At 54.1% G+C, this 14,515-nt stretch overlaps 7 protein-coding genes across 7 annotated transcripts; 1 reads left to right on the forward strand and 6 right to left on the reverse strand.

Annotated features, from left to right (window-relative positions):
- Positions 1-206: 206 nt before the first annotated feature.
- On the reverse strand, positions 207-680 carry N7482_008308 (DUF2462 domain-containing protein; the record flags this gene model as incomplete). Its single annotated transcript, XM_056690432.1, has 3 exons — positions 207-326; positions 462-552; positions 628-680. The coding sequence occupies 3 exons, from the start codon at positions 678-680 to the stop codon at positions 207-209; spliced, it is 264 nt and encodes an 87-aa protein (XP_056540197.1).
- Positions 681-2,008: 1,328 nt separating this feature from the next.
- Positions 2,009-2,854, reverse strand: N7482_008309 (GPI anchored serine-threonine rich protein; the record flags this gene model as incomplete). Its single annotated transcript, XM_056690433.1, has 1 exon — positions 2,009-2,854. The coding sequence occupies one exon, from the start codon at positions 2,852-2,854 to the stop codon at positions 2,009-2,011; it is 846 nt and encodes a 281-aa protein (XP_056540198.1).
- A 1,189-nt stretch (positions 2,855-4,043) lies between these two features.
- Positions 4,044-5,008, forward strand: N7482_008310 (uncharacterized protein; the record flags this gene model as incomplete). Its single annotated transcript, XM_056690434.1, has 2 exons — positions 4,044-4,211; positions 4,319-5,008. 2 exons carry the CDS (start codon positions 4,044-4,046, stop codon positions 5,006-5,008), a joined length of 858 nt encoding a protein of 285 aa, XP_056540199.1.
- A 1,119-nt stretch (positions 5,009-6,127) lies between these two features.
- On the reverse strand, positions 6,128-6,542 carry N7482_008311 (uncharacterized protein; the record flags this gene model as incomplete). Its single annotated transcript, XM_056690435.1, has 2 exons — positions 6,128-6,327; positions 6,380-6,542. The coding sequence occupies 2 exons, from the start codon at positions 6,540-6,542 to the stop codon at positions 6,128-6,130; spliced, it is 363 nt and encodes a 120-aa protein (XP_056540200.1).
- Positions 6,543-8,356: 1,814 nt separating this feature from the next.
- On the reverse strand, positions 8,357-9,997 carry N7482_008312 (aldehyde dehydrogenase; the record flags this gene model as incomplete). The annotated part of the gene is made up of 4 exons (XM_056690436.1): positions 8,357-8,501; positions 8,570-9,012; positions 9,079-9,472; positions 9,540-9,997. The coding sequence occupies 4 exons, from the start codon at positions 9,995-9,997 to the stop codon at positions 8,357-8,359; spliced, it is 1,440 nt and encodes a 479-aa protein (XP_056540201.1).
- Positions 9,998-10,638: 641 nt separating this feature from the next.
- N7482_008313 (protoglobin family protein) lies at positions 10,639-11,631 on the reverse strand (the record flags this gene model as incomplete). The annotated part of the gene is made up of 2 exons (XM_056690437.1): positions 10,639-11,110; positions 11,165-11,631. 2 exons carry the CDS (start codon positions 11,629-11,631, stop codon positions 10,639-10,641), a joined length of 939 nt encoding a protein of 312 aa, XP_056540202.1.
- Positions 11,632-13,691: 2,060 nt separating this feature from the next.
- Positions 13,692-14,363, reverse strand: N7482_008314 (uncharacterized protein; the record flags this gene model as incomplete). Its single annotated transcript, XM_056690438.1, has 3 exons — positions 13,692-13,992; positions 14,048-14,178; positions 14,229-14,363. The coding sequence occupies 3 exons, from the start codon at positions 14,361-14,363 to the stop codon at positions 13,692-13,694; spliced, it is 567 nt and encodes a 188-aa protein (XP_056540203.1).
- Positions 14,364-14,515: the final 152 nt, after the last annotated feature.

The following is a 14,515-nucleotide window of genomic DNA, read 5'->3' on the forward strand; positions in this document are numbered from 1 at the left end:
GCAAGTCCATGTATGCCAAGAGGACCTTCAGTGAACCGTCAATTCAAGAGAAACTCGCAACGCACAGGATTAGAATAACAGGGTATCACATTTATGAAATCGTCTTGCTAGCCTAGCACGATCTAGACATGACCATCACAGCGCAGCGCAGCACAGGACCAGTAAACAAGTAACCACAAGAACCGACAATTCGCGACCGCCGCCGTTCACTTCTTCTTGGTGCCCTTACCACCCTTGTCCTTCTTGCCTCCCGCCAGAATCTCCAAGTGGCCCGCCTTCGAGGCGAGGCTGCGCTCCGTCTTCGAGACCAGGCCAGACGTGAGTTTCTAAAGGGAAATAGTCAGCCTTCGAGTCCAGCGCGGCATCTGTATCGGAGTCTCAAAGACAGGACCATCCCGCGCAAGGTAGGGAAAAATGAGAATTGAGATCTGGGAGCCCTAGGCGGCTGAGGTGGTCGTTACCTTGTTCAGCTTGGCCACCTTGATCAGGGATCGCTTCTTCGGCGCAATTTGACGGGGGCCAGGCTTAGTTCTGGAAGCGACGAGTGCGGAGCTAGGGATTCCGGCACAATGTTAGATCGATCGCTCCTTTGAGACGCTTTCTCATGCGGATGGGGATAAATCGTACCGCTTGGCGTTCGCCGCGGCCGGCTTGCTCTTCTTGACGATACCCTGGGCCATGCTGGTGGTATCGGGGAAGCGTCAACCGAGTGGGTGGATTTTGAAAGGTATCGAGTACTGCCAGCAGCACGGTGGTATGGCTGTGGTGGAATGAGACGAATTACGAATTCTGGAGGCGCGGTGGGCGGTTGTCGGGGAAAAATCCTTATCGAGTCCAACTTATCGCTAGTCACGTGATGTGAAAATATAGTTGCCGTGTGGGCCAATCAGCGTGAGGCTTTGTGTTGTTTTGGGTTGGGCCCTTGATAATAATAAATAAATAAATAATAAATACTAAATAATAAATAAATAAATAAATATTTATCTCTTTTTAAAAAAAAGGAGAGGGGGGAATAAGAGGGTAATAGGTCCTATTTATAGAGTATAGAGCTGGGTGGTCGATAGGAGTAAATATCGATCTTTCCCAACGCTACGTCTTTGATGACACTGGACTAATATTACCTGACCAGGCATTCCTCGGGAGTGGGGATGCGGCTGTGATCCAGGCATGGCGGAGGCGGTGGAAATGCGTATTTGCAAACATCTAGGTATGGGCCGGTGCGCATGGTTGTCTGGACCATTGCGAATTTGACTAGGCGGTCGTGTTGCTGAACTTGAGTTTATCCGGGATACATGAACTGTATATGTGGTGATTCGTACGGAGTAGTCTGCGCAGGTAGAAAGAGGCGGTAGATGTCTACACTGGTGACTCTGGTGCTCAATTATCTGGGGTAGAAGGTAATATGGGGAGAAGGATTTCATCGAGATGACTGTGTTTGGGGCGGATGTTGGACGTTGAAGGGAGACGGGGATTGAGGCGCATCGAAGGTCAGGGAGGCTGAAGATCGACACGTTCATCCACTGCCAGAACAGGGTCCCTTAGTATCTACAAGGCTGGGGTGGGGCCGGGCAGTCAAACTGTCACCGCAACTACCGCTACCTCTACCAAGCATAACAGCCAGAAGAAACCAGAGCATAAGAGGCATGGAACGTGACATTACAAGCCGGATCGTCGACGGCTTGGATTCCCTTGAACATACATCCGAAAACAAAACATGGTATTTGAAACGCGCGCAAGCCCAGCTCAAAAAGAACAGAGAGGAAAAAAAATCGAGTTTCCATAATCAAGGTCAAGATTCAATAAGTTCAATAACCTCCTCATTAATGGCCTGGTGCAGGATAGTAGCACCTACACAAACCAGATTCTTGGGCGAGGTCATAAGAAAGGTAAGATAAACAACACAGGGTGTGGGTCGAAAGATGAAGTAGACTGCCGGCCCCCACGAGGGGTCGTCCCGTTCCATCCCACCACGTCCCCTCCGGTCCATTGAGATCAAGAGATGCTCAATTTACAGAGCCATGAAGGCAACGAGGCCGGCGACGACGGCACCGAAGGAGATGACGTTGCGGCCAGCGGCGTTGAAGGCGGGGGTGGCCGAGGCGCTGGGGGAGGCAGTGGCGGTGGACTGGACGTAGGGGGTGCTCTTCAGGGTGCTGGAGCCGGGCGCAAGCGTGGAGGCGACGGGGGTCGTGGTCGGGGGCGCGACAGGGCCGGTGGCGGTCTCCTCGGGGCAGATGGTGGTGGTGACCTCCCACGAGCTGATGACCGTGGTGGACTGGGCAGCAGCGGAGGAGCTGGCCTCATCCTCGGGGCAGTAGGTGGTGGTGACATTGTCGATGACGGTCACGATAGTGTGCTTGGAGGGGGAGGGGGTGGAGGAGGGCGCGGCAGTCTGGCTGGTTGTCTGGGTGGTGGTGGTGGTGGTGGCGGCGGGGGTGGAGGAGGTGGTGGTGGTGGTGTCCGAGCCGGCGGGCGCGGAGAGACCAAACTGGGTGGACCACTGGTAGGCACCGTGGTTGGCACCGGCATCCTCGACGACGATGAGCATGCCGTAGTGGGTGACATCGGGGTCCAAGCTGGTGGAGGGGGTCCACACGAAGGAGCCAGAGTTGGGGATGCTCTCGGCAATGACCTCCTTGGGAACGACATTGCTGGAGGGGCCACGCAGGAGCACCAGGGAGATGGTCTTGCCGAGAGTGGGATCCCACTTGATGGTGTAGGCCTGGCCCTCGGGAACCTGCTCGTTCAGGCCGGGGGAGCGGATGGGGTTACCCTCGGGTGCCTTGTTGTAGTCGGGGGTGGTGTAGGCAGCAGCCAGGGCCGCGAAGGTGGAGACGAGAGCAGCGAAGCGCATTTTGGAGTGTTTAGGCAGGGGACTGCAAAGAATGACTGAAGGTGGGAAGGTGGGAAGGTGAAAAGGTGCACAAAGGCAGCAAAGAGTGACTGGTGGGAGGAAAGAACGACTGTGGATGAAAAGAAGGGAGGGAAAGAGCGCAGTGAAATAAGAAAAGGCCAGGCGAAAAGGAGAGCTAAGCCGGACAGGACGAGAGTACACTGTTGACGACAGGGACGGAGCCCGGCGGGTGGAGTATTCCCCTCTACCCTAAACTGGCTCTACTTTTGCGAGACCTGCATTTCAGAGCCCCATTCGGGCCCCCCGCCAAGCATCGCGGGCCAACCAGCTCCCGTCAGCGGGCACAGTGGGCCTTCCCTCAGTGTCTCGTCCAAGCGACCGTGGGTGGGAGGAAGTATACACGCGCTGTCACCCTGCAGGACTACGCCACCGGACACGAGATCACCGGCTATTTTGGTCTCTGGTCTCTGGTCTCTGGTCTCTGGGTCAGATCTTCTGCTCTTCTGGTCTCCTGGTCTTCCGTCCGGGAGGAAACTGTACATCGGCCAGGTCTGTGTACCGGGCCTGAATGCAACGCTGCCATGCTGTGATTGCGTGGGGCCTGCGGACCCCCCCGGCTGCGGCTCGTGGAGCTAAGATGGCTAGGCCAGAGACAAGTGTGCTTGGGAGATACCCAGGTACCAAGAATATGGACTGGTGTCTCCGTAATTCATCCCTGAATCAACTAATCCATCGTGCAAGGCTAGTCTGTGGCGCGGGCAGTGCGACACGGTTGGCGGCCACGGGCTGTTATTGGGTTTATTGGGGCGGGGGGCCTTTGATTACGGGGGCTTCATGCATTACGCGCTCAATACGGACGCCGGGCCTGATGTGCTTGGGAATGCGGCCCGTAAGATTAAAAATGCCAGTGGCCGGCCCGGCTCAGTGGATGGACATGAATGGAATGGGAATAGGGAAAACAGTAGGGGAGGACGTGAGAAATACCCTGGCGCTGGCTAGGGTGAGAAATGTCGAGGCGATGATTATGATTCTGCTCGGGAGAATGCCGAGGTCCCGTACAGGATGATCTGTATCTCGGTCGGTACAGTACTAACTCGATACTGGAGGACGGATCCGAACCAAAGAGGAAAAAAGGAAACAGGCCAAGTGGGACAGGGCGGTCCCCGGAGAATATCCGGCCATACCGTTGATGAGCAGGATGCGATGGATCCCCCAGGATGATGAGCCTTTGCGGCCAGAGGATGGCCGCCAGACATGGCGGGGGACCTCGTCCGAGTGGATACGCCTAATTCTTCCAGAATGGAAAATAGGAAACGAAAGAAAAGCGAGTAAGACAGAAGACAGAGAAGCCAAGGCGGTCCGATCTCTGCCCGTCGATACCGCGCTGTAAGCGGACGCCACCGCCTCGTGTGTATTTCTCCGTCAGCCAGCGGACGGACCCTGACCTGACTCGGACGCCGCCAGTCGAACCACGCCGCCAGTGATCGGACTTTCCTACGCTCGCTTGTTCACGATCGTGGCTCCCCATCGCACGACGATCGTGGCACCTCCACACCCACCAGCCCATCGCATCCCATCCAAGCCACCACAAACGGCCGATCCCACCGGTTCGTCGGGCATTTTGATACCACCGGTCACGATCAACCGTTGATCAGGGGTAGCGGAGGGGAACCAACCCAACGGGAAGCCCACCGGGACGCAGCGACGGGTCCAGGGACACCCGGACACGTCCATGTTTGCGTGCTTGGTTCGGACCACGTTGTACCACCTGTACGCAGTACGAGACACGCGATACCACCGAGACCTCAACGCACAGATCACGTTGTGGCTGATCGCGCCTTCTGGGAAATTTGGGAAATTTGGGAAATTTGGATTGTCTCAGCGCTGCACGCGGTGATTCGCCGGGCGAATTGCCTGTTCCTGAAAACCCAGCCTGGTGGAGAGGCCGCTAAACTCCCTCGGGATGAGGCCAGAGAGGATACTCATCTCCCCCAGCGCATCCCCGGACATCATGGTCTCATTGGCCCATTTGTTCATGGGACGTGCTTCCCCTTTCGCACCTGTTTACCGTCTTCGCTTCTCGCTGGGCGCCGGGCGCTGAGCGGCCCAACTTCCCAGCGCACCCCATTTTCCGACCGGCCCCGCCACTATTGAGACCCGTCCATGGCTCCTGTGCTCAAAATAGTAGCCTTCGCTCAGGACAGCCTCCGTATGGAGACGGCTGTTGTCTTAGCAATCGCGGTGTCTGCTCTCCACTCGTGAACTAAGATCGATGATCTTTTGAGTTCAGCGTGGATCGCACCCTCGCGCAGCCGACTCGGTGCGGATACGATGCCAATCGCGATCTACTCACCTAGTGCTCGCGATGGGTCTGCGAAGGGGCGCTTGACATATCAGCCCTGTTCTGCTCTTGGTTCTGTATCGATGCACGGAGATAACTATGCGTGTTCTGTACATGCATCATAATCCTTCCAGACGCCCCCCTCAGGCCCGATTCTAGGCTGACGCGGTCATGCGAGCCTCGATGCGATACGACCGGGCTGAAGGCCAACCTGTCTGACCTCTCTCGATCTTGGGCGAGACACGGTTACGAGCCCGAACGCCAGCTGAGTCCAGCTTCTGGACCGAGACAATGCCTCGTCCGGCTGACAGCACCGCGCGTGGCGGATGTCATCGCTCGCTTCACAGCCAGCCTCCGTGCTATTTGCAGCGTCGGGTAGAAACAAGATTCTCCAGGTTCTCGCCCGTCACCCCAAGTTGGACCCAGTCCATCGAGATGTCCGGAGTCGCGTTCCGGAGCACCTATCTCCCCATCCTTCCCGAACAGCGAGGCTCCCATCTCGCACGCATATCCCGGCTGGAGGTGTCAGTAATTCGACGAGGGTCTAGGAAGGGATGGGGATTAGGGACACCCTCGAGCAGTATAGGTTTGTCGATAAGCTCGACTACCGTAGTATGACCTTCCGGCCATGGTCTTCAATAGCCGTACCCTTCTATCGCAGTACTTCACCCGGTATCAGACGTGGTCGCTGCCCAGCAAGACTATATCCCCTTCCACGATATCTTCAGCCAAGATCGATCAGGAGGTTGATTGGGTGGTGGGGGTCAGCCTGCGCCCTACTCGATCTCGGCTGAAGATATCGTGGAAGAGGATGTAGTCTTGCTAGGCGACCACGTCTGATCACAGGTAAAGTACGGGGATAGAAGAGTAGGGCTATTGAAGACCATGGATCCGCGGTCGGGTGGCCGGAAGGTCAACCCTTCACGCCCCAATCATGCCTGGTCCAGTGCCTCGACCACCTCCAGCAACGGACTCGCCTCCACCATCGCCAGATTTCTCTGGAGCGAGGCGAGGCTGCTGACGCCAAGCAGGATGCTGTCCTTGCCGCCTGCGAGCGGGTGGTCGAGGATGATTTCCCGACCGTGGCGCGGAAGCAGGAGATGGGCTGTGTTGCGATGTTGCGGGCGCTGCGCTGGCGCTGTTAGCTACGGAGCTGACGGTGGTTTCCTGATGTGCAGAACCACCTGATGTCGCTGCACTGCACATGGCCTCGTAGAAGATATCCAGGGACTGCCCTTGCGTTTCGCCTGGGTACGTGCGCGCCGTGTCGACTTCGTAGCCGACAACACATTGCTTCGCCGGATGTGTTCCCCTCCGCAGTCTGCCACCGGTATAATTACTTTCCATTTAGTCTGCACTCGGGATGATGTAGATATTTCCCGATGGTTCGGGAGGCCGAGTGCTCCTGCGAGACTAGGGACTTATCTGATTGACAACCCACATGATGATTCGTACTTATATGGGGATAGACGGTAAAGGATTTGGAGGCCGAGTCTGCCACCTGTCAGCCTCCCACATATGCGATAGATAACTGCAATGGAAGCGTCTTGATTGTTGTTTCTGTCCTTTGAAGAATCCCGTAGACCCATAGATTCGATATTCTCCAAGGATCTACTCCCATTTGATACCTTTTTTTTGGCTGTATATACTCATCGCTACTGTTGCTCGAAAGTAGATACCAATCATATCTCGCAGGACTTAACATTGCGGCTTCCTAGCATTCTTCCAATATGCCCTTACTTCCGCCAGAACGCTCTTCAATTCTCGATCTCACCTAACTTCTACACTTATCGATGGTCTTTTCTACCTAGCTCCTAGCAAAGTGTTCCTAATTAGGAGCATAGGTAGCGGACGGCTATCAGACCGTACTATCCGAAAGTATATCAAGATTTGCACCGGCGAGAGGATTCCACACCATCGGCGGCTCAGAGGAGGCCTTGTCGTCACCGTTGTCACACTACCTATTTCAATGGTGATCTATGCTAGGTACTAGAGGAGGATATAGGGGGAATGCCTATACCCGTTATGAGTGCGCTTTTTGCTAGGGCTAGCTTAATAGGGATATCTAATAGGCTAAACATATACCACAGGTGAGTGCAACTCTAATGTAACTATGTTGCGACTCGTACTACGTAAACCATAAACTAACAATGAGTACCTAGAGGCAAGCTCATCTCAAAAGTGGAGGCAATAAGCGGAAAATACATGCAACATATTTCTGGGAGCCGATGCAATACGAGCAGTGGTTCCCCTGATCAATACCTTTGAAGTTGGATTAATTTTCACCACCTGTGAGTAACAATATCCCTAGAGAATATACCCGGTTGGTTGCTTCGCCCAACCTTTCTCCAAGAGGTTTGGCCTTTACGGTGAGCGTGTGGGAGCCGTGCACCTGGTTGTGCCTCGCCACTCGTTATCGCAGGGCGCATAGTCCGAGTTGATGTCTATGGCTAGATCGGAGTACTCGAATCCTCCGCGCCTTGGAGCTAGTATTGTCCAAACTGTCCTCGGCGACCGCCGTCTTACGGACCGGTGGCAACAAGATCTGAATATCTGAATAGAATGAGCTCTAGAATTAAAAAAATATGAGACGTGAACTCTGATAGCGGTTGGAAGATCTTGGTACATCTGGTGACTGGTTACATATTGAGAATAGGTCGGCATGTTTAGGTACACGGGGCGGAATCGAGAACACGAGAACATGTAAATCGGTTACGGAAGAAGGTCCATATTTAGCTCTTATCCTTGGGTCGAGTGAGGATTTGTGGGTTGAACGAGGGCAATGTTGACTATGTGGTCAGAGCGCTTCGGGAGGTCGTTGGGAAACAAGTAGGGCTTGATTGAATAATGCTCTTCTGGTTTGGTATTCCTTTTTTTAATCGTGCAAAGACTCGAGCTGGAAAATGTTGAATAAGACATGAACATGGTAATGTGCACAGCCTGAACAGAGCTATCGCTTCCATCATAGTTTGATACTATTGATAGTCGGGTGTCCACACATGTTCCTATCAACACAATCAATCAGACCACCACGGACATCATCCCACTAATCCCGTCCCAAGGCGCGGTAATCAGCCGAGCCGAGCCAGCTCAGCCGCCGAAAACCGTGAGAGAGAACGTCATCGGTACTAATCCTGCTCATCGTCCTGGCCTGACTGATTTTACTCCATCCAGGTGACAGTCTTGGTTTGCAGGAACTCGTCATAGCCGGCGACACCGCCGAAGCGGCCGAACCCGCTGCTCTTCCAGCCACCGTGTGGCAATGTGGGCTCATCATGAACAGTCAAAGCATTGATGTGAACAGCACTAGAGGGAGGATCGGGTTAGAATAGAAGGTCCAGTATAGGGAATTGGGGCAATTCGGTATAGCTTACCCAGAGTCGATCTGCTTAGCGACGCGCAGGCCGCGGAACAAGTTTTGGGTAAACACGGCAGCCGTCAGGCCGTACTCAGTATCATTGGCCAGCGCGATGGCCTCGTCCTCCGTGTCAACGACCATCAACGACACGGTCGGGCCAAAGGATTCGGTCGCATACACGTCCATCTCCTTAGTGACTCCGTCAAGGATCACGGGGCGCATGCAGGTGTTGACAGACTCGTTGGAATTGGGATCACCAAACAGCACATGAGCCCCGCGGGAGACGGCATCCGAGACCAGCTTCTTATTCTTGGTGACAGCGGCCGCGTTGACGAGACCCAGAGCCGGGGCTTCCTTGCCGAATAGCTTCTCGGCGTTCTCAGCGACCTTCTGGCGGAATTGGTCGGCAACACCACGCTGCACGACGATGCGCTCAGTGGACATGCAAATTTGTCCAGACTGCAACAAAACAAAAACAAAACATTAGAGCAGTGATCTATACGTGAAACGACAGGATAAACTTACGTGCAGGAACGAGCCGAGTGCGCAGCTCATAGCCGCTTTATCAAGGTCGGCATCGTCCAGGACAATGGCGGATGCCTTACCACCCAGCTCCAGAAGCACAGGCTTGATGTACTTGCCAGCGGTTGAGGCAATGATGGCGCCAACATTAGTGCTACCCGTGAAGTTGACCTTGCGCACCGCAGGATGGGCAATCAGGGCGGTAGTGATCGCGGCGGCATCGGCCGGCTGGTGGTAAATGACATTCAAGCATCCGGCAGGAAGACCAGCCGCGCGGAAGATATCGCCGAGGGCCCAGAAGCACTTGGGAGAAAGCTCGGAGCCCTTGAGGACGACAGTGTTACCAGCCGCGAGGGGAAGAGCAACCGCGCGCGCGCCCAGGATATAGGGCGCGTTCCTGCGAACATTTCCGAGGTTAGTGACATATTCAATCAATCCCTTTTACAGAGGTGCTCTATCCTTACCAGGGCGCAATTCCCAGAATCACCCCGTACGGTTCCTTGAAGACCATAGCACCCTCTCCATCCAGCGTTACACTGGGCACAATTCCCTCAATGGTAGGGATACGCGCGGCAAAATCCTTGATGAAGTTGACACCCATGTTGAAGGTGTGCTCGACGAAGGGCCGCCCCGCACCGGTCTCCTCCTGCTGGTATGCGATCAGCTCCTCCTTCCGCGAGGCCATGATCTCGGCGGCCTTGAGCAGAATGTCGCGGCGATCATAGGCCTTTGTCTTGCTCCAGGCCGGGAAGGCAGCCTTTGCGCTGTCAACGGCGCGCATAGCATCGTCAACAGATGCGCCGGCGCAATAGCCAGACAGCTCGCCGGTGGCGGGGGCGTGGACCTCGAATTTGACGTCAGTCACGACCGACTCATTGTTGATGATAAGCGGGGTCACCGCCTCTGAGCCGTTCTGGGCCATGGTGATGACTTGTTTCGGGATGAAGGACCGAGATTTGCGATTAAGAGGTTCGTCAAGGGGTAAAGTCGCAGGACGAGGGGTCGATCGACTTTAACCCATCGATAGTCGGGTAGCTGATCTTTGCCGAATGGAGGGCATGTGGGGAAGAAGGTGAGGGGCAGTGGATGGCAGGCTATAGCTCCGGTCTTCGAGACTATCTCCGACCTGATCCCGGATCAGAGGGGGCGGGTATGTCCGCGGCAGATGGGTCTGGCCTCATAGCGATCCAGTCTCGACTGCAAGTTCCTTGACTGCGAGCCGAGTGGGGGACAAGTCCCGAGTTTCGCATCCATGGAAAGAATCACTCAGCTTGGCGGTTGGGCTGACAAAGCTGCGAGCTGTCGGGCCTGTCGGGGGAATTCCGCGCTGCCCCGCTTCGACTGCGCGATTCTGCATCTTCGTCCACTCCTACTGCTTTACGCGAAGGGAGACATAACGATGACGAAACAATACAAAAGGGAAAATAACAATTGTTGACATCAAACACCACCCCGCATGCATTTAAAATTCTTAACGCCTGAACATTTGGATGTTTCTTTTGAGAGCCCATTCCCGCACGCCTAAAATGCCATGGCCATTGCTTGCCTTCCGCCATTCCCTCTTCAATTGGCCCAGATCTTTGTCTCACTAGATGAGGATTGTGCCAAGTCCGCAAAGGGACACACAGATGCCCTCGATGCACCGAACTGGGCCGTCTGCGTCGTTTGGGCAGAATGTGTGGACGGCGTCACGCTAGCAATGCTCGCCGTATCGTCGTCGGCAGAGCTACTAGAACTGCTTCCCAGAATCGTCTTGTCTCCGAGACATCCTTCTTTGCCCGATCCAAAGCTGTACACAGACATTTCATCCTCGTACTCTTCGCCGTCGCGGAGCCGCCATTTGGCGAACAGATCAAGCTGGATACACAGAATCTTATTGACTGCCCGGAGAAGCGCAATCTTGCGCCGGAGGGAGATCTGCGGGTGGGACAGGAGTGCCTCTATAAAAATATCTTGGATGTAGCCCATGCAGGCGTTGATGTGGATGAATTCAATGTTAAGAGGATGCAAGCGTCCCTGGCCGCTGTGCATCATACTTGGAGCTAGTTAGCAAAGTGTTTCGACCAAATCTCTGCACATGTGAACATACCCGACTTTGCTAAGATATCGCCAAAAGTCCATGCTGGTAGGATCCTGACATAGCTTGATGAGGTACCAGCGGAGGAACATCTTGCGCCGCCGAATCTGCGGGGTCTCCTCATGTAGATAGTCTTGCTCGGGCTCCGTCTCAATGGCGGTTGATCCGGTATGGAAGGCACGCGAGGTAATGTCATATTGGAGGAGCTTCTTGTATACAAGGTTGACAACGGCAGGGATGAGTTGCTTGAGGTACTTGGATCCACTTTGGAGTGCTTCGACGTCGGCTGGTTTACAACATGCATTAGCTTCGGCACAGGATGAGTCGTCCGAATTGCCCAGAACGGGACGATTCTTACCGGAGTTGAAATCAAGAAACTCATGCAAGTACTTGATTCTGTCGTCAAGACTGACGTATAGTCCCTTTCGGTCGATATGCTTGGGCTCGGGGCCTGGACCTAATCCATAATCCACTGGCATTGTTGGCAAGGGGTGACCGCGGAACCGTTGAAAGTGGTATTATAGGCGTTGGTTCAGTTCGGTCGCGGACAAGTGATATCTTCTAGAAAGATCAAAGAAGTGGCAAAAGGGGGTTAGTGCCACGATTCAAGTAAAAGTCCGGAGAATAATACGGGGGCACAACGGGGGTACCTCGGGACATCCGCATGGTGAGGACGGTCCAATTTATACTCATCAGCTCCGTCGCACGTCCGCATGTCCGATGTCCGCGCGATCCGACCATTCAGCACGATCGCGTGCCAGATAACACTGCCCATCAGACCAAAATAGGGACTGGCTTCAAGCTGCTGTGGAGTAGAACTTTATCCCAGAAAAAGGGAGGGGGGGGGGAGGCCCACTTTCTGACGCTAGCTCACCACTTGGGATAAGAATGAGGATCCGAAGTCTCTGAGAAAGATACTCTATCGAATCAGACCACTGACAAAAGGCAAGAAGTTATGGCTCCGGCAGACAACAAAGCATCGGCAGGTGTAGGCTGATCCGTGCAATTTCCTCTACCCGCATCCTCCACTGACAACGCCAAAGTACCAGCCATGAACTTTGTTGCGCGGTCTATTGAAAGATTAGCTTAGAGTACAGGATAAACCGGGCGACCACGTGGAGAGCGGAGATAAAGCCCGCTCGTATTAGAGCCCTGTGTAGACGCACTGTTGCGCTTAGGTCGCGGCGCCATTATTCCGAAATCCTCGGGACTGGGCATTGATATGAACGAAGAACAGGAATACGACGCAAATCCCGAATCGCGCTCGTCTAGGCTAGACTCCCACAAACGGTGGAGGCTCACCGTTGACGGACGATTACTGCCGACTCCGCTGGGTTCCTAACGGTTTCGTTTTGGACAAGGCCAGATCCACTTCTGCTCGGGACCTGCTCGGAACGTAGGATTTGTTCCCATTTTGTGCTTGCTGTGCTTTTTTTATCTTGCTTGGACATGATCAGGCGATGGGCAACCGGCGGCGTGCAAGAATTTCGGGATCAATGCCGCTACTGTTCAAAAAGCAACATCCGCAGGTCTTCCTTTGTAGCGCATCTTAAAAATTGAAGGATTCTGGCATAGCATGGCAAATTTCCTAGAAACGGTGAGCCAAGATTGTTCTAACGGGAAGAGGAGCGCCAAAAACCCAAAAGAAAAAAATTGTGGGACCGGAGGAAAACCAAGGAGGACACGACAGTGGGCTAGGGAAAAAGCGCCCCGTCAGAGAACGCCTACATTCCTACATATTACCAATTGCTGGGACAGGCTTCTGATCTCACCCAACAAGCGACCTCTATACTCAACCCGGAACCGTGTGATGGTGTGGCCTGATGCTATTCGGGTGGACTCGGCCGATGGGCTGATGACCAGGAGCGCTTCCGGTTGGACTTGGCTCCTAGGTGAACAAATAGAATAAAAATATTGCGAACAAATCTACATCATAAAAAGGGGCATAGAGGAGAGAAGCGGATCAATCCTTCAGTGCCTGCTTTCTCGAAAGATCCACAAACTAACTATTTGGCGGTTGGCGTCACATCCGACGGCTCAACTTTGAAACTGAGACGCGCTAGGACAATTCTCAGACAGCCGCGCTTGACAATCAGCAATACATGTGTTGATCACTACTATCAGAGAGGGTATTGGCCTGGAGGCGTCGTGCCTGCCCCGCGTTCCGGCACGCCTCGGACATCGTCACCATGGGCTTGACGTGCCAAGTCAATCTAATTGAGTTTGGTGACGCCAGTGACAACTGAAGCCGTCTGCTTTGGGCACCGGTCTTATCTTTTACAAGCAAAACAAAACTCAATGGCAGAATTTGAGGGAGAAATCTGAGCTATCTACCATTGGGGATATGATGAATCACAGCACACTTCGAGAATAATCTATGCCAGACACCGTCCGGATGCTGGAAGGGACACGGGGGGTGGGGGCATTAATGTGGAAATTCAAGCGTAAAATGTACTCTGTAGAGAAATGTAATTCAACAGGACCGGGGAAGTCTCCGCAAAATGAGAAGACAAGTCTGCACATATTCCTTTCACCCCGCTTACGGACTCGACACGGTCGCGTTGCTGCGTGCGGCGGCAGCGTCATACAGACCTTGGATATCGGCCTTCCACTGCGCCTCATCGACTCGAGCCAAGCGGCGGTCGTAGGTCATCAGCCCGTTGACTTCGCCCTCGACATCAGTAGTCTGGGTCCAGATACCCCCACTGCATGAGAACCGCTTCACCTGGTCCCGCAGTTCAGCCAGCATGATGTGGCTGCGGTAGTTCCAAATGTCGATAGTTTGATCAAGCTCATAGGTCTGGTTGATGGTATTGATGGCATTCTGGACCTTCCAGAGACTAAAATTGCTGTCAGGCAATCTTCCCATTCCATTATGATGTACACACCACTCACTGTTCAATAGAAACATTGTTTCCGAGACCACCGAATTCACCTTGGAGGCCGATCCTGGTGTCATCGTACGGGCTTGAATCGATGGAGTAGAAGGGGCTGCCACATTGAGGGTTGGCATAGTGGTGGTTATCCTGCCTTCCATGAGTAGTGCACGTTGTGAGGCCATCACAGGTATACTGACGCTGAAGTCACCAGCACCGTGATCATGCCAGCCAGTCGTGGAATCCACCAGTCGCGTGGGATCCAACAGCTTGACCCCTTCTGTCAGCTCAAATTCGGGCAAGACTTGAGGCGTTTCGATACTGCCACACTCCATTGAGATTTTGCCATTGAGACCGCTGCAGTTGCGGCCGTGGATACTCGGGCCACGGATTTAGGCCCACTTTATCCGTCCATGGCGTCGTAAGTGGTGGTTCCTTAAGAGCATACTTGGCAGCACGAGGCTGGATAGCCCTCGGTCTCCTGCCT

The sequence above is a fragment of the Penicillium canariense genome (genome assembly GCF_028826845.1).
Source record: "Penicillium canariense strain IBT 26290 chromosome Unknown utg000006l_segment0_segment0, whole genome shotgun sequence".
NCBI classification, from domain to species: domain Eukaryota; kingdom Fungi; phylum Ascomycota; class Eurotiomycetes; order Eurotiales; family Aspergillaceae; genus Penicillium; species Penicillium canariense.